The 18,790-nt window shown below is 42.8% G+C and overlaps 1 protein-coding gene across 8 annotated transcripts in view; it reads right to left on the bottom strand.

Annotated features, from left to right (window-relative positions):
- The window catches only part of LOC119023356 (kazrin-like), a 171,366-nt gene that overhangs the window by 11,008 nt on the left and 141,568 nt on the right, over positions 1–18,790 (bottom strand). For all 8 annotated transcript variants that reach the window (XM_037105205.1, XM_037105208.1, XM_037105209.1 and 5 more), the window contains one exon: positions 5,363–5,554. In XM_037105205.1, coding sequence (XP_036961100.1) covers positions 5,363–5,554 — 192 coding nt within the window. The remainder of the gene's footprint in view (positions 1–5,362; positions 5,555–18,790) is intronic.

The raw sequence follows: 18,790 nt of genomic DNA, 5'->3' as shown, positions 1-18,790 counted from the left end.
AGTTGTCTTTTTAGAGATGCGTGATCCACACAAGACAACGACGCGTCAAACACGATGCTCTTACATAAACATTACCATAAATTCAACTACTGAATATATTGAAGTTAAAATTAGCTCAAACTTAAACATGTACAGCAATAAAATGCTATATAATATCAATCCAAAAACATGAAATATATCTGTAAAAGATAGACTCGGACCATTTCACTGCACAGTGAGTAGTTTTTGTACTACAGTACATTTTCCTCATCTGAATTATGCTTTGACTCAAGTAAGGTTTTGAATGCAGGACTTGCAGTGGAGTGTTTTTACAGCGTGGTTTTAGCATTTTTTACTTAAGTAAAATGATCTGATTACTCCTTCCATCCCTGGATGTGTCTGGATGTGTTTGTGTATATGGGTATTGTGGCGCTTACGCACCTAGTAAATGAAGAGGCCTTGTAGCCAAGGACAGAGCTGCTTTCTGAGCACAGTGTAGCGTGAAATGACACTAAGCAGAGCAGGCAGCACTGTGCTTTGATGATACATGCTTTCATTTGAGTTCTGGATTGACTGTGGGTCCCTCAGTGATAGTAATTAGCCAACAGCTAATTAAAAAAAACAAAAAAAACAAAAAAAAAAAACAGTGAAGGCCTGCTATACTTTGAAAATTCCTCACAACACTTTGATTAGAAAGTCCAAATAAGTACTGGGTAAACCTATAAAACTCTTTCTGAGCACAGACCAACTGCGTTAACTAAGCACTACATTTTCTCCCTGTACCTTCACTCAAGGCTTTGGCGATTGTGGGGCCAGTTTCAGTTCATTTCCATTTGTGTACTTCAAGGTGGGGTGGGCGAAATGATTTCAAGCAGCAGCTTTTGGGTTGGACAGAGCTCCTACAGGCATCACAACAAAACCTGTAATTGTGAGAGATTGCAATTACCCACGATTACAATAACAGTGCTCGCAGGCTAATGTCTGGCACACAGTGGGAATGAGCTCGGGTCTTAACACTGAAATGGCGTGGGCATCGCACCAAACGGAGACGGAGGATGAGACACCGAGGGAGAAAATGAAGGAGACAAAACTGACTACGAAGCAGCGTTCCTCTCCGCGTTCTCCATTTTGTATTCATGGGCCCCAAAGAATCTGCATGTAATTCAGCTACAGACTGTCGAAACTGAAGGCAGGAGTGACAACACAGTTTCTGTGAACCGTTCCCAAAGTAAACAGGTATTATCTCAAGTGGCAGAGAGCAAAGCAGGGGATGATGCGTTTGGATCAGGCGACTTCATCACTCCAGTCCTTTGCTTTGTCATCCAAAAGCAGAACAATGGCAAAATAAATAAATAAACACGAGAAAACGCAAAGCTCCTCCGCATCACAGTAATTGTTTGTGGGCCCCTGGGGCGCTTAAAAACTCCAAACATTGCTCTCGCTCTTTTAGGAAAACACTTTTCCAGAGCATCTGGCGGGATGTTCACAATATGCCAGCCTTACGAAAACAAGGGGAAATCAAATCGAGCCGACATCCTGCCTCCAATCAATCGGCAGCATACGGAAATTGTTGTAGTTAATGAGGTCTTCTCCGGAACATGTCCTATGTTTTTATTTATTTATCTAGTTTCCATCAGAAGCCACCCAACTATTTCCGATGCCAACAACTACTGTATCACAAACCTTTGAAGCACAAAAGGTAACCAGACAAAGGATGCTGAGGAACATTCGAAATAAACATGACCTCAGACGTGAACTATGTGGTGCTCTGAACAGGCAGATGTCGACCTCCAAGTTGCCCTGACACCCGACAGTCCAACGCTGAACGAAATCTAAGGATACGCAACTTAATGATGATAAACAAAAAGGCTGTCTAATCCATTAAAAAAAAAAAAAACAGTTACCTCTGTTAGTTGAGGTGTTAGAAATGCTCTGTAATAGTCAACTTAAATGTAATCCTAAAGTAACATTTCAAGGTAAAACAACATATTTTAACAGTTGGTATGAAGATTTTGATTGAGATTTTGCCTTGACCTTCACTGTTCGAAACAGGTTTAAACACTTCTGCCTGAACATCTTTGGACATCTGGCCCACAATGATCCCATGGACAAAGAACTGCTAGCTGGTTAGCATTTACTCATATCTTTCTGCTTTCCTCAGTTAAAATGTCTCCATCATCTTCCTCTATCGTCCCCCATGGCCGTAAAAAACTCGTCAACCTGTTAACTTACACAAAATAAACCTGTCTTTCCTTGACTTTTATAGTTTCCCTCTGTGCACTGCTCTCATCACTTTAAACCCACACACTGCAATTACCACCACTGCAGTCACGATTGTGGCCAAGTATCTGCAATAGAGAACAGGAACGCGTTCTATGGATGCAGCTGGAAGAGCAACACAAACAAGAAGATGAGACAAAATGGGATGACAGATTTGTTTCCACTCTCTGCTCAGGAACAGCTGTAAATACGGGGGCCCGGGGACAAAGCCAGAATTCACTGGCTGCAACCCACTGCATGCAAACACTGTAAGAGCAAAAAGCTAGCTAATGCGTTTGTTGGCCTTTCATAGCTGTCATAAAAAATAGTATCCTTGGAGTCTGAGCAAGCCGCTGTGACAGCGCATGAAGATGGAGTGTGACAACCGTGGACTAACAAAAGAGCTCGGAACCAGCTTCTGCTGTACAGGCCAGGTCATGTGGAAAATAACAATAAAAAACATAAATAATTCTTTCTGCGTCCACCACTGAAGGCAAATTTATTTTTTTTCATGGGTCAAAAGCCATATTTGAACCTCAACTTCTGCTCTCTTGGTTATATAAAATAGCTTTGAGAGCAAAAACAAATATGAAACAGCAACAGGGGCGTCTTCTCACTTGAGTTCACAGTCGCTTCCATTTGCTTTCCGAATTACTCCAACAAACCCGACTCAAGTATGACAGCAGCCAATTTCCTGTTGTCCTCCCACGTACCCCGTCTTAATTGCAGACCAGATCCACCCTGCTTAGCGTTTCTGGACCTCGTAAGCCAACCCAAGTCCTTTATAAAGCTTTCATTAGCTGCTGATTGCTCTCGGTGCCTGCTGGGCTTAGTAAGCATTGGCCTTCATTAACAGGCCTGAGTCATACAAATGACTGTATGACACAGTGTGCAGTCTGCTCAGACAGCCAAACATCCAGCTGAAGAAGAGATAAGTATTTATTTGAAGTGTTCCCCATTGTACGCATCCCCGCCGTCCGTTTTGTCTTTGTTCAATTCTTTCAGAGAGCGTAGGCTGCAAGTGTCAAGTGAAATGTCGCAGCAAACAAAATCCCCTGACAGCATGTCATGCGTTTTGTCTGATACCAAATGGTGGTTTTTGTGCCTTGCTTCGTTCCACAGGCGATAATTCTTTGAAAAGAATGATTTGGTGCCACGCTGATGATATTTCTGCTTGATGCCCTGCAATCCGCTGAGCCTGGCCTGGCATAAGTTCTTCATTACTTTCCCCTGCTCAAAGACTCGGCGAAGGCAATATGTGAGAGTATTTTCATTTTGTTTGTGCATTAGATCAAGGCACTGAACACTGACGCTGTTGGTCATTAAGCGCGACACACACTATATCAGTCCTGACAGGAGAATTATTCAATGTGATACTATGAGATTGTTAGTTGGAAACATTTGAAACATAAGAAAATTATCCAAAAGAATGGAAAGAAATAACAGTTTGTGACATTATAATGTCTATGGATTGTATTACAGAGATGTCTACTGAAACTGGCATGCAGGCTGCAGCTACAGTTAGCAATCGTTAATCTGGTGATGTGCTGCACCCCTATTTGTTCTGAACGTGAATTTGAAAAGTAACACATTTCAATATATTGCGCCTTTAACACAGTTTCCAAAATGCTCTTTTTTGCAAATAAAATGTTGTGTCAGCCAGTGGTCAGGAGGTTAATGCACATTCTACCCACAGTCCACCAAATTTTCATGGCAGCATTTATCTTTTTGTTGAGCTATTACTCAACATATTTTGAACCAAGGAATAAAGCATCCTTACTACACATCTTTTTCTAAATCAGTATGGTAGAAAAGCACACATTTTTAATGAAAGGAAGCACAAGAAAAAAAAAAAACATGCAAGTCTGAACGGAGACTCTAACCATTTCAATGGCACGTTCACCTTTGAAAGCCGTTAATAGTGTTTATTTTCAATGCATTGCTCTGATAATTAGATATTCACGCCCTGGAAAAACAAGAGCAGCAACTAAGTCAAAACATGTCTTTGCCTTTCAGCAAACTCTCCGGGGAGTTTAGTTTCAATGCAGTCTTTTCACAGCATTCAAATCCCTATTTATGTGAAGTCTCAGTTTGGTTTTAGTTGGAGAGCTCGTTTGTATATACACAAATGAGTGTGATAAAACACTGAGGTGAAAGATATTGCTGGAGCTAATAAAGACATCCAAACTTTTAGAATTTCTTCTTCTCTCATCCGTAAACTGAGAATCCAGCATTGCTCGGATGATACAGTGGAGCTGCCGCGGCACATCGCGCTGTATGTACATCAGGGTGCGTGGGCGATGCAGAGTGGGAACATAGCGGTGTGATTTGCCTGCAGCATGGAGCGGCTTTTTTGAAAAGGGAGAAAAAAAAAAAAGTCAAGGCACCAGCATCTCCTCCCACCCCCAAGAAAAACCACTCCATCTCTCGAGTGGAACACATGCTAATGGACCATAATGCGGCTAATGGGCAGCATTAAACACACTGTTAGAGACACTCATGTTAATATCATGGTGACAAGAACAAAATGCACTGGTTTTCAAAATGCAGCAGCTTTTCTCTCAGCGTGAGTGGGGAGCGGAAAACAGAAAAGGCTGAAGCAGCTGGGAGCAAAAATAATTAGAGTGTGTTTTCAGCAGGAGCAGAGAGTTAATGAAACTTCAGTCGGCTTTGCATACGTCCAATTTTCAGCTAACAGGGCAAAACGACCTATAGCTGTTGTGCTACTCAAGATACGTGGCTATGAAAGGTGTTTAAACTGTTAAATACTCTCTGTGTGTCTCTGTGCTGAACTGTCTTGTTCAGGTTCGTTAATAGGCTCTTTTGCACGTTAAGTGGCTTTTTCTGATTTTTATATGACACCATTTGACATTTGTCCTTGGTGCTGGGGTAGCAGACCAGAATTATAACTCACATCAGAGAAGTAACTTATCATTCACTATTTCAGTACGAACAATTGCTTTGTCAAAAGAGTTTGGGACGATTTTGCCTCATTTTGACAGTTGACAGGAAAGACAGAAAAATCCTGCCTTCCATCTGTTTACACCATTGTCCATATTTTTTTGATCAAACAGATGCTACTGAGCGAAATGACACACACAGCTTCATGTTTGACCGTCCTCACCCTGCAGGGCCTCCTTGGCTCGGTCCAGCTCCTGCTCCTTCTGGGCCAGCTGCACGCGGAGCTCGGTGGCGGAGAGCACGTCGGCAGAGCAGCCTCCCTGGGTCTCCTCCAGGTCCTTACTCAGCATGTCCTTCATCTGCCGCAGCAGGTGCACCTCCTCCTGGAGCTGGGCCACCTCCTCGCGCAGCAGGACTACAACACACACACACACACACACGCACACACACGCGCACACACACACACACACACACACACACACACACACACACACACACACACACACACACACACACAGACAAAAAAGAAAAGCAAGCTTTAGGAAGTTGACACTTAAAACATGGCCAAGTACATTTGCGGTTGTATTCTTAACAGGGAGTCGGGTGTTGAGCCAAAGTTAAAAATGTAATTCCGGCAGCTACAGAGGGGTCATGTGCAAACTGCGATCCAATCCCACAGAGGTGGAACAGCTTTGAAAAGCGACACGGCTGCAGAAATGGTTATGTCTGAAATGCTAAAATCGATTTAACATCACCATAGGAGGTTATGGTTCCATTTGTAATTGAGATAACTGCAGTGCCAAATTACTGTCGGTAATAAGTGTCACAGGGGTAGGTGGGGTCCAGGAGATGAGCAGAGATAAGACATTGATATTATAATGAAATTTGTCTTTGTAGTTGCCTGTTGAATCATCTCTGTGTTGGCAGAAGTTATGAGAAAAGAAGGGGGGGGGGGTGTATCCATCTAATATTCAGCGACTGGTGCCTTTAAAGAGTTCCTCCCTGCCATCGTCACAAAGAAGCAAACAATGGAGTGAAAACAGCAGCGGAGAGAAGTCGTCTTTTCCTCCCAATTTGACTCACTGCAAATGTTTCAAAGTGCTTCCAAAAGCCTCGGCAGCAGAGAGAGGACTTCACACACGTTTAAAACAAGCCACAACAGACAAATGTCACACTTCAATTTCTCACATCAAACCTCAAAAGAGAAATATTCAATCTAAAAATACGTCTTTTTTTTTTTTTCCGCTCTGAATATGGTTGTCTAGGTGGAGCATATGGAGAGTAATTTATAGAAGGATGAGTGGAGTCATTCTGCTCAATTTCATGCATCCTCGGGGCAGGGGGGTAGGGGGAGGAGAGGATGGGGGGAGGAGGAGGGGGGGTGTGGGAAAACTCCTCAGCCCACATCTCGCATGGCTCCACTATCAAGTGCCTCACATAAATCACACTTCATGCTCTCATATCCCAGCTCCAATATTACTGTCAGAAACACTGAAATCGATCGGAGATGAATGGGAGAACTGTGATGAGGGGACCGAATATGACAAAGTGCTCGGGGACAAATCAAAGCAAGAATACAGGTTGCACTTCTAATAAATGGTCGGACGATTACTTGAAGTGTGAAAGCGTGAAGAAAGGATGAACGAGCAGGGCGAGAGTTCCAGCAATGTCTGCCAATTCGGCAAAACAGTGCAGCGAGTACGCCCACGCTGCCCATTTAATATTGCACGGCGTCCAAAAGCATCGGTGAGATTAAAAAAAACAAAACTGTTCGGAAAATGTAACTTTACATTGGCTGGATCTTAAAGTGTGTCCAGTGTTCTCCATTCATAATTCTTTCTGTAAAGGTTTTGCTATTTCCGAGAGGACAGGAAGCTAAATGCAGCACAGCGTGTTCTCTGTTCACACAACAGTTGAGGCTTTGAATCTGTGCCAACTGGAGTGCAAAGTCTGAGCCAATCAGATTCTGCCACCTGAAGAGGAATTTCACCCGCTGAACCGCTGATAATGATTTAGTTATTTATGGTTTAATTGACGGGGACAGATAAATGTTTTTTGTGAATGGTGTTAATGAAAATGAGAGAATCACAGAATGAGAAAATAAATGAAGTTAAAGTGAGCACAGGGAGAAACAACTAGACGTGATTTATACATGTACAGTGAGCGATCTTCTTCGTCAAGTTCAGCCCATCTTCACCTCATCACCCTGAACAGCGATCCAAGAAGCTGAACATGTTCATTTTAATGTTTTAAATTTGTTCTGTCCAATCTTCTTTTGTACCAGAAAAAAACATTTAGGAGAAAGAAAAAATGGGTCAAAAGCATTGTTTGCCATCTAAAGTAGGTATTTCTCTTATTTTGTCATTTGTCATGTCATGTCTAACATGTAAATCTAAATGACCTTACAAACTCCCCATGACCAAAATACTCACTTGCTCTCAATTCTCCATTCTGTACACATGCTCGTGTTTTTCTGTTGCCTGAACGTGTCGGCGGTGACACACTCCTCGCTGTTGTTGTTGTTGCATGTTGCTGACGGAACAACATATCATCATCTGTAATCCAGCGGTCGTGCCGAGACACTAACAGCTCATTCCTGACTCCTCTTACAGCAGGCCTGGTGTTAGGCTCCCATCTCCCCCTCCAGCACCCACAGCTGTGATTGATACGTCACTCAAGGAAACCGGACGTTTCAACAAAGTACACGGAGGGCATGTGGCGTGTGCAGCCTTTTCTCTGACAAGGATCACTCAGCCACTCTCACCTTTCCTTTCCCCCGAAACACGAACCCTTAAGACCAGTCCGCTGCCCGTGCGGCGAGCACCTGCTTCCTGGGGCTTTTGAGTCGTTTAATTTGTGTTCACTGACTGAATATAAGTGGCTGAAGATAAGGGCAGCACACTAAATAACGAAAATGAAATGTAAAAGAGGTTATTAGGCAAGGGGTCGAGAGAAAAACGTCGGCGAGTGGAGTGTCATTACACAGAGGTATACTTAATGGACCCGGTAATAGAACCGCATTTTACGGAGCAACTCAAGCAGCAACGGCCTTATTGGCAAACCAAAAGAGCCGACCCCCCGTTTCTGCGAACACCCGGCCGCAAGGATACAGTTCATTGGTGTTTAAAAATCCTATAATAGTCACAGACTCGATTACTTATTCATTAAGTTTGTATGTATTGATTGTGCAATGGCAGCAAACCAGGGAGTCATAAATAAGGGACAGGGACACTGAAAATGTGGGGTTTTTATTTTTAATAGCCAACACATAAATTCTGTCCACAAATTACGGTTTATGTGTCGCCAGCTCCCTTATAGAATCAATGTGCTGCTTCAATAACAAGGGTCTCATATGCTTCACACTGTGCACAAGTACAAGTCTTTGGATTCAAAATACACAATATGACATTTGGCTTGTCTTACTTGATCTCCAGTGTGAGCTCATCCACACTGTCAACTTCCACTGTAAGTTACAATAATTACTATATATATATATAAAAAGCAATCTCACCACAGCAACAAAGAGAAGTGCACCTGCGCGATCACAGTGGGATGCCGCAAAACTTTATATAAACACCACGTCATCAAGTGACAGACAGGCAGCATGGTAAACTGGCTGCCTAGTAACCGCCTGTTGTCTCTTCACAGCCCAACAGAGAAAAATAGCATTCAGTTGTGATGTTCTTGGCAACTTTCATTACTTTTAAATCCTGACTAATAAAATGTCATGTTCTTCAATGCCTTTGACTCAAACTTTCATCATTATCCTGAGTTGCCTTGATCTATACATTTATTTTGAAATCTTTTTTTTTTTACACCTGAAATGACGACTGAATTTTCATGGTGTTCATTTTAAATGTATCATGTGCAGCACTGTGAATTACCTTTGGGAGTGAATATGATATATCTATGAAGTTGCTTTGCCTTCAGGAATTCCATGACTGACAAACAAATAGTTACTTATACATTAGTTCGACAGAATCCTGCCCACAGCTGTCTGCATTTAACTTTGAGATGGATGTCCATCCCTAACAAACAAAAAACTAAGAGAGCATCAAAACAAGGAAGGAATCCAGGCTCTCCTAAGAAAGGACTCTGAAATCAAAAGCCTTTTTTAATGGAAGCTAAGTCATTAAAAAAAGTCAACATGTTTTGACCACTGGGTCTTTATTAGGGCTTAACAGAGCGTGCACAGTCCAATGGTACTTAACTGTGTCGTGGTTTGAGTTTTGGATTACTTATATTGTGTTTAACTTTGTAGTTCTCTCCTCCATGTTTTGCTTTTCACTTCCCCCCTTTGACCTTTACTAGCCTTTTTTCCCATGTTCACCAGAGTGTTATTTGTTAATTAGCCCCTGTTTATTAAAGTCTGTATTTTTCTCTCACTCTTTTGTCTATTCTAATACTCCCCCAGCAGTCCTGTGTCTCCTGTGTTCCCAGCGCGTCTTTGGCTTGTACTTTATTTAGTATTTGTATTTTGTACTTATTTAATTCTTTCAGGGTTTGCCCCCATCTGCTCCTTCTGTTTTCGTTGCTTGTACTTTGTATTTTGTTATTTTGGATTTACTGGACTTTGATATTCGACTTCGAAGCTTTACTTTATTAAGGCTCGCCTTTTGTTCTTCATCCTGATTGCCTTGTGACTGTCTTGTGTTTGGGCCTTCGTTATTTTTTTTGCTACACATAACAAATTGGAGATGTCAGTAAGCACTATATCAACAATGTGTACATAATATGACATGATAGCAAGTTAGAATGAATATGTAATGCACAGTACGTGACTTGACAGAAAAGAGACCTGTGCTCAGTCAACACCCTTGTCTTTAAACAGTGCATACTGATGTAGAGAATATGTTGCAGATTAAATAAACTGGTGCTAAAAAAATTTAAGTGGACACAGATGCTTCACGATTGAAATAAACCCGTGGAAAATATGGAGAAGATGCAGATTTTATACCTGCACACTGCTGCCTCCTGGTTTTTAAATGAAACCTGGAGACCGGATTATCTGTCACAGCACCGCGGTTAAATAAAAATGTCCGACGCCAAAGAAATTCCTACAATTTACAAGCGAGACGACCCTCAACATCTCTGATAGGAAATGCTAGATTAGCTGAGTAGTTATAAGTGTGTGCGCGCTGGAAACAGATATGTTATTGTCTTTCTCTGGCTTTCTGCGGGCGGGCACAGCGCTGGAGCACTCTAGATAAGGCAGAAAGAGGTGTAGGGGGGGAAGGGTGGGGGGGTGGGGGGAGCAGGGGAGCCACCTATTCTTCAATGTCCGCATCGTCTCGAATGGCTGGCAGGAAGCATGCGCTGTAGCTCTGCATTATAAATGACAGCGAGAGTGGGAGCTTCCTGATAAGCACTATCTCTCCCCGCTCTCCCCTCCAGGACTCCAGGACGTGCGGCTCATTCCCATGGAGACTCCTCCCCGCGACGCTTGCCAACTTTCGGTGTCATGGAAATCGTGAGGCTCATAATTTAGGATGACTATGATAATGCAAAGTAACACATTCACTTTGTTACTTGTTTCAGGTATTATGTTTCCCGATTCTTTACATTTTCTTTATTCTATCCTTTAGTTCTATCTCATTTTGAAGTGAAACCCATCTTGCTCAGTATCCATGATACCGTGCACTTTTGCAAACAACATCAAGCCTTATTTTCTTTGGCATCAAGTCCATGAAATGACTTCTCTTATCTCAGAATGCACGTGTATGAAGATTCCTGTGTTTGTTATAATACTCCATTGCAAAAGCTCATAGAAAAGCTAAAAATATGACTGATACCATATGTGCTTGCAAAATAAATGGCTAGCATGCACCTTGGGCGTTTTTTTTTAAGTGCACTGAAAGAAGTAATGTAACCCTGAGAGGAGAAAGAATATTAACAAGTCTCCGAGTTTGTGTTTGTGAAATCATTTCACCCCGGCAACTGCAGTCGAGAGCTGCACGTCTCCACTGACGCTGCTGTTTTTAGCTCCACTTCCACTCAACTGTCAACAAAAAAACCTTCTGGCTTTAATTACTTCTCCCAAATAGAAAAAAAAGATAAATAAAAAAAAAATAAAAAAAGAGAGATGTGTTTGTCAGTGTGTACCACTGCGAGCACACAGAAAGTTTGACAACGCGGGGCTGTGTTTGAGTTTGCAGCGGTGTGAATCTGTTGCCATCACAACCTCGGCATAGTGGGGATGAGAGGATGTATCAGGGTTGATGTTTGCTGCCTCTGTGCTGTTAGCCCAGCCTTCAACACCACCTGCTACCCACTGGCTGATGGAGGCAGAACTTTTTTTCCCCCTTGATGTTTGCTACCACATACTAAATCTGGCATATAGTACAGCACGGGGTGAGTTAGAAAGGGGAAAAAAAAGGGTATTTCCAGTATTGCAGGTTCTATTTTTGTAGGTCTTTTGTTTTTATCATTATAAACTGAAGTAATTGTAATCGCGTCGTAATGGCAAGAAACCCAACTAGTCAAATGAACAGACAGTTAAACCAGATCCAAACCATTTTGTCTGGAGGAACAGTTCGATCCCCTAATATTTCTGTAATCATTTCTTAATTTCTTACAGGGAAACCGTGATTTCAAACTATGATGGCAAAGAGGGTTATGACTATATCAGGAAGTCGGCCTGAAGACTGAATTTCTGGCCACTTGGGGGCAGCAAAAACAAGCCATGAACACATCACTGACTTTTAAGATGATATGGCCTATTTGTAAGCTAACAATTGCTTATTGACACGTCTAAGAGTTACAGAAGAACATTATCACTCATTTGGCGTCATGTCTCTGGGCACTTCATGAATTAAAGTCCAATATTCACCTCTTTCAGCTCTGTTTAGGTCTCTACTAACTCCTAAAGGGATATATCTGGCTCTTTAGCTACTTAAATGTATGCCCCAGTGAGTTCAGCAGCTAATTGCTGCCTGCGTTTGTTTGCCGTAAGATTGCTTTTCGTGATCCGACCCTCTCATTGAAGTTACATAGTGCAGAAACAAGTGATAGGGGGGCGGAGTGGCTGAGACAGAGACACCATTCATCTATTACAGGACACTGTTGCATTAAAATGATTTTGAATTTGCTATTCTAAGGTAATAAAAAAAAAAGTCACATGCTGTTGCACTAATTCTGCAGACAAATGTGATGCTGACATATAAAATAAGAATAGTACGTAGTATTGCAGCATTCACAGAAAGATCACAGACAAGCGAATGTATAAAACTGGGTTTTCAAGACACATTAGCAGCTTTGCTTGTGAAAGCATTGGCTTGGTGCTTTTATTTTCTGTTTATAATACTCAGAAATACACCAAATTGTGGACCGGGAGCTCCTTTAAATAGTACAGGCTTAATGTATTTCGTATTCATATCTGACTGAAGTCTTACGCAACTACGAAGGACCACAGGGATTAAAGTGAGGCTAATGACGACTGATCTGTGTCTCGGACTGGATCAGTGAGGAAATATGTGCATTCATTGACTCTCGCTCCCTCTCTGCCTCCATCCCATTCTGATTCCCTAAACAGGCCCGCCTCTGGTTATTATGATTCATCGAAACAGTAAATAAAATCTCCCTCCTCGGCCACTGATGTAAATGGCTGCTTAAATGTGTGCATTTGCATAATAGCGGCACTGCATCAGCCGACGTGCAGTTGGTACCAGCGAATTATGAATCTGATCAGTGTCATTTCCTATTTGTTTGATTTAAGCAAAACGGCTGAAACTGTCCCCCTAAATAATCCTGCAGCCCTTTGTGGGACAGCTTTGGTATGGTGGAGACCAGTCGTAAAAATTGTTCCAAAATATCAGCACTTTCTCCGGGGACGCAGAATCTGTCATCTTCTCTCCTGGATTTAATGGTGCAAAAAACAGATTAAATATTTGAGGAGAAAATAGACCTTTCTCAGAGTGCGAAATGGCTTCCACTGTGAACACTTCTTAGATATTATCATTTGTCTTGGACTCTGCCGGTTTCCTGGATTCCACGTACAGTATTCAGCCATGTAATCAGGGGACCTCACACATTATGTCTCTATGGGTCAACTCTCCTCGTGTCTCCAACAAACTCTTTTGTCTCGTCCTGTTCTCCCCTCCCTCCGGTTCTACCTCCCCAGTGTCTACAAAAAAACAGCAGGAGTCACAACCTAAAGTTGCAAAAAGGTCCAGCAATCTGTCAGAGACTCCAGTGGCCACGAGGCAGCTGAAATTGCACTTGGCTGGAACGGGATTGGAGGTCGAAAATTGATAGGGAATGACAGTAAGTGTCTAGAGGGGGAAATTTTTAGATTGGTTCTCCCTCTTCAGAGTGAGTGGGAGGGAAAGGACGAGGTGGGGTTCAATTTTTGCCTGTTACCGGAGACAAAATCAATTAACGGGGCTATTGTTCCCAACAAAATTCTCATTCGGTCAGCTGGCAGAGTGAGGACATAACAGCACAGGCCAGCAGTCTGGAGCCGACGATGGCTGCCGCTGTGACAGGCAGTCCTGCTCCACCAGCATACTATATAACAGCTGCAAAGTCTGCTTAACAATGTATAAATCCTGGGGCGGGCACACAAGATTATCTTAATCTTGATAAGGTATTTATTTCACATAATAACTTTGCGATTTACACACATCATGTGAGCATGGCGCTTTCGATTCATGCCATACAATATCCCGTCTGACAAAATCGACACATCATGATGCGACAAATAATCAATTCCCTCCAAACGTACATCTTCATTCAGCAACAATGCCGTACAGAGGTGCAGCCCCAGCTGAGCTCCAGCAGCATGTTTCTCAGTCAGTGTTCAGTAAAACCTCATCCTCAGCTGAATGCAGAGCGCATTGTACGACAGGACAAAGGCACAACCCAAATCAGGAATGTGTTAAATTAATAAAAAAAAAAAGGGGGGGGTCTGAAAAAGCAGTCGGGTCAAGAATGCGAGCAGCAAGTGCTTCCATGAGGCAACAGCCCACATCCTCTTATTTGTTTTGGACTTGGCAACTCAGCGGTGGCCCTGCTTGAATAATTACATTCAAGCAGATTCTCTCTGAAAAAAACCCATTCAGAGATGACACACTGGGTTAGAAGTTAACCCTTCACAGCACTCATTTGAATAAACTTCAAATACAGAAATCATTGATTTTGGTATACTCTTGCGATGCCAATTTTACAGCGGATTTTTAAAAAAATGTATTCTTCTGTAACAATATAATGAGCCTAAGGCAAAAACAGACGCTCATAGGGGCGGCAGTGAAGCTCATCAGAGACGTTTGCCCCGGGCCCTTAGAGAGTCAGTGAACGCCACTGCCTCTCAATGATGATCGACATAGCAGGACCCCCGTGATTAACAGAAATATCGACATGGCCAATTATACAAAATGCATGCCCCACCTTTTCAAAAAGGAAACGGGAATTATTCTTCTCTTCAGGATATCAGAAATTAGCATAAGTATTTTTTTTTCCTTCTCCATTCCTCTGTGCATCTCTCACTCAACGAGGAGGACACGCTGTACCGTGCCAGAGACTACGATTACGATTGCTAAAAGAGGGAAAAAAAGGAGTGCACATTTTTCATAAATTGGGAGAAATACAGGAGAATTGTGACCGCGGGAGGAAACCAGGGGAGGACAGACACTGATAATTCATCTGAATGTCCTGTATCTGTAAGAGGAGTATTCTTTTCAGTGTTTGTCTTCGAAACGTCTCAAATCTCCTCAGGTCCACTCATTATTTTGACTCTCTACGCTTCCTGTTGCCTCAACAGTCTTCGTGATAGAGTGAAGAGCACGAGCACTTCACCAGCTCCACTGATATAAAATCTATGAGTATGAGCAGTGTTATTCCTATATGCAACAGAGCCCTCGGGCTAATGGAGCTCCTCCGTCATGGTTCTATTTCCTTGTAGTGATTACATCCCAGGAAGTGCATGAATTTCATGGATTTTATCCACAAACTGCAGTGTTGTAAAATTGACATATGGATATTGTGGTTTCCATGCCCTCAGCGTCGCTCTGGATGCCTTCACAGAAGCATCGACTTTTAATATGAAGCATGATTCTGTTTTAAAGAAATTTTCATCCAGCACACCAATAGTTGGATAGGTAGTGCACACTCCTACACACATTACTGAATGCATGATGGGATACTGATTAATGTTTGCCCTTTACAGGCTTGCCTACAAACAGCAGCCATTATCTGACCTTTCCTTCCTGAGGGAATCAACGTACTCGGGGGGAAATAAATAAAAAAAACTGTATTGCAAACGATGATCTGCCCTCCGAAAGAGTCGCGCAAGTGAATTAAGGTCATTTGCGACAAACATGTACACTAACCAAACCAAACTTACCGTTTTGCTAATGACGCTGTTTTAAAAATTCAACTGCATTTTTTTATTGTGTGTGTGTTACCATTCCCTCCGTTCCTCGTAGCTGTAGTCTAAAAATCTATTAGCGCACTCATATAAGCAGCTTGACTTTTGTAATCCATCACAGTGAACATCAAGTCTGCTTTAATTTTTGTCAAAGTTGCTTAAGGCGAAGCGGAGCAAGTTAATACAGTGCTGACATTTTCAAATCAATCTGCGCTTGAACTACAGTCCACGCAACTGTAACACCGGCAAAGGGAAACGCGGGCTTTATGCTTTGACGAATTACACAACCCAAGCAAATCTCAAGGATCTGCTGACTGATTTTCATACTGTGAAGAAATTAATGGAAACCAGAGGCGCCTGAGTCGGTGCGAACACGCTGATATGGTTGCAAGTGGCAACCTGTGATTTGAGCTATTTATTACTACTCCAGTGTTAAACAAACAGAGGGAGTGATCGCCACAGGTACAAATGAGGTGTTACACATCTGCCATAAGGGCGGCAAAGGTGAAAGGCGCCGCTTTCACGTGCAAATCCTCACGACAGAGAAAAGCGCAGGTGAATGTTTCCGCATCAGATCCAGCACACCCTATTCAGGCCAGGTTGAAAAAAAAAAAAAAAAAGAGCCTTTCATCTTTCAATGAGATGCTGGAGCCATTAATAAAAGTCAGAGTGTGCATCTTTCTCTCTGTCTCTCACACACACACACACACACATACACACACTCATCTTTATGGACCATTGATAGCAAATTCATCAGCGGCTCATGACGGCAGCAACGCCTAAGCTCTGACTGATGAAGGCAGCCTGCAGTGTCTGCTCGGGTCTGGGAGTGCTTTCGCTCTGGATTAGCTAGTCAATTCTCATGAGCAGAACAATCTCCCCGCGTCGCCTGAGGAGATGACAGGGTCACGCCTGATGAAAACGAGAAAAAAAAAGGAAAAAAAAAGAGAACACACCTTGCCTCTGGGCCACTCCATCACAGAAATCAGGCTCTAATACTCTGTATTAACGGAGACAGTGATGAAGAGGGATTGGTATTCAGGATAACACATACACGGATGGATTGCTATTTATTGATGAGCCCACCAGAGTGAAGGCAAGCCTCGAGTCCCCGTGGTCTTTAGCCTCATATAAACTCAAGATGGCTCTGAAGTCGGAGGGATCATAAAAAAAGGAGACTATGAACGTGTCACTAAAGATTAAAGCAGGCTAATGAACATACGGGATCGTTTAGTCCGTAAAATGTCAGAAAATTATCCTAATAATTCCCACGACTGAAAGGTGATAACTGGTAATGGTAGCAACTCCACAATATGAAATAAAAGATCATATAAAGCAGAGAAAAAGCTCATATTTGAAAATCTCCAAGCGGCTATCAATCAAGTTATCGTTTGAACCAAATGATGTTTCATCTCGCGTGACTTTCACTCTCCAACCTGAATTCCACAGAATTCAAGGATGTCACGGTTAATTCACATCAGCGGCATTTAAATGGCGATGTCACTCATCGCATGACTCCCTTGCCTCGAGTCAGTCGGTGTCGATCAAGTCGCTCCGTGCCTCACCATCACAGAATTTGACATCCACATGCTGGCAAGCCTATTTCATGCTTCAGGTCCTTGGAGTAATGGGGGCTGAACTTGTGCGACAGTGGGGTTAGAACAGAGCTCGACAGCCAGCAAAAAAAAACTGATCAAAGAGAGAGATAGGCCGTAATCTCAGCCGCATTCCACCACAATCTGCGGCTGATGGCTTAAAACCCTCTCGTGTGTCTGCGGATGGTATCAGTTGCACTCGCCAGAACTTGCATTGCTGCTGCTCTCAGGAAGTCACAAACATAAAAACGAACCTCACTTACATGCACTTGCTATAACTGAAAAGAAAGGCACAGATGTGCATTTTTCACTTCAAAACGTTTTTAGTTTTTTTTTTCTTTTTTTTTTTTGTGGCGGACTGAGCACGAGAGATTTCCAGCCCTCTTCAGTTTTGGCGGAGTTACATAAGAAGCCCTCACTCTCATTTTCACAGTCTGCACTTGAGCCGAATCGACAGTAATCCATCAAAACAATCTGTTTGCTTTAAAGTCCGTCTCCCGTCTATGACGCGAAAAGCCGCAAACAGTGAGATTACTGTCGCTCGTGGGCTGCAGATGCACAGATACTCAGGACAGCTTTTTATTTTCCCGTTCCTTCGTCATGCAGATTAGCAGCAGAGTTTCCACGAAACTGGAAGAAGTGCTGCTCGGGTCATGAGGGATGGACGGATTGGATGGGAGATAAGATGGACGGTGGGTGCATGGATGGATGGATTCAGCCATTAAAAGCAAGACTAGGGGAGTGAGAGACTGCAAATGAGCCAAGATGGCAGCCCGTCTACAAGGGTGACAGTGAAGGTGCAGGCTGGCAACTATCCCCCCTTCCTGATGTTCTTATTAGCTCCGTGCTATAAATCATACTCCGGCATGTTGCACTAGTAGGCATTCAGGTGGCAAATAATCCTGTAAAAAAAACATACGCAGAGCCAATTCTAGGATATTATGATGGTAGGAATATGCAGTATTTGCTTATTTGCAAAGGTAAGTACTTGCGTGTGCATTGCAGTCTGAGTCGGTGCACTAATGAACCTCGAGATAGAAGCTGCTATTTTATTCTGGACAGCTCGCTCCAAAACATGATGAGACTGTTAATTGGCTGCGTCAGGCCAGGCAATAATTGCTGCCATGGTTGTGCCTGATGAGCTGTGCTGCTATTATAATGTGAACAGGAACATGTCATTCATTCGGTCATGATATGAAACAGCATCTCCTGGATGTGAATACACAAGCCATCAACTCTGAGCTCATTTTGTAACATCTCTCTCTCTTCTTTTTTTTTGTAACCACTCGTTTTTCCACCCTGCTCCATGTTTGTTAAAAGTTGTTAACATCATGCTATTACGTTTACCTCATTTTGCCAGGCTGTAGCCACGCTGCAAACAAATCAGCAGTTATTTTCTGGGAATGATCTTGTTGTGCATGAGTGGGAGTCAAGTAGATAACACAGCAACAATTTCCGACGCAACAGTTTGGCGGCAGAAATTTCTGTGACAGAAAATTCAGACTCGGCTGATCTCGTCTCATCAGGTGGGTGAGCCGATTACCCGAGACACGTAGCTGAAGGTGCTCGGGTGTGTGTCCGTGCTTGTATGACAGCAGGTGTATGCATGTGTGGGTCTGTGTGCATGCAAAGTTGAGAAATGACCTTTGGTGCCGAGGGCTAACAGTGCTGTTATTTATAGTCTGGGCTAAAC

The sequence above is a fragment of the Acanthopagrus latus genome, chromosome 7, assembly GCF_904848185.1.
Source record: "Acanthopagrus latus isolate v.2019 chromosome 7, fAcaLat1.1, whole genome shotgun sequence".
Taxonomy (NCBI): Eukaryota; Metazoa; Chordata; class Actinopteri; order Spariformes; family Sparidae; genus Acanthopagrus; species Acanthopagrus latus.
This window is presented reverse-complemented; position numbering and strand designations above follow the sequence as displayed.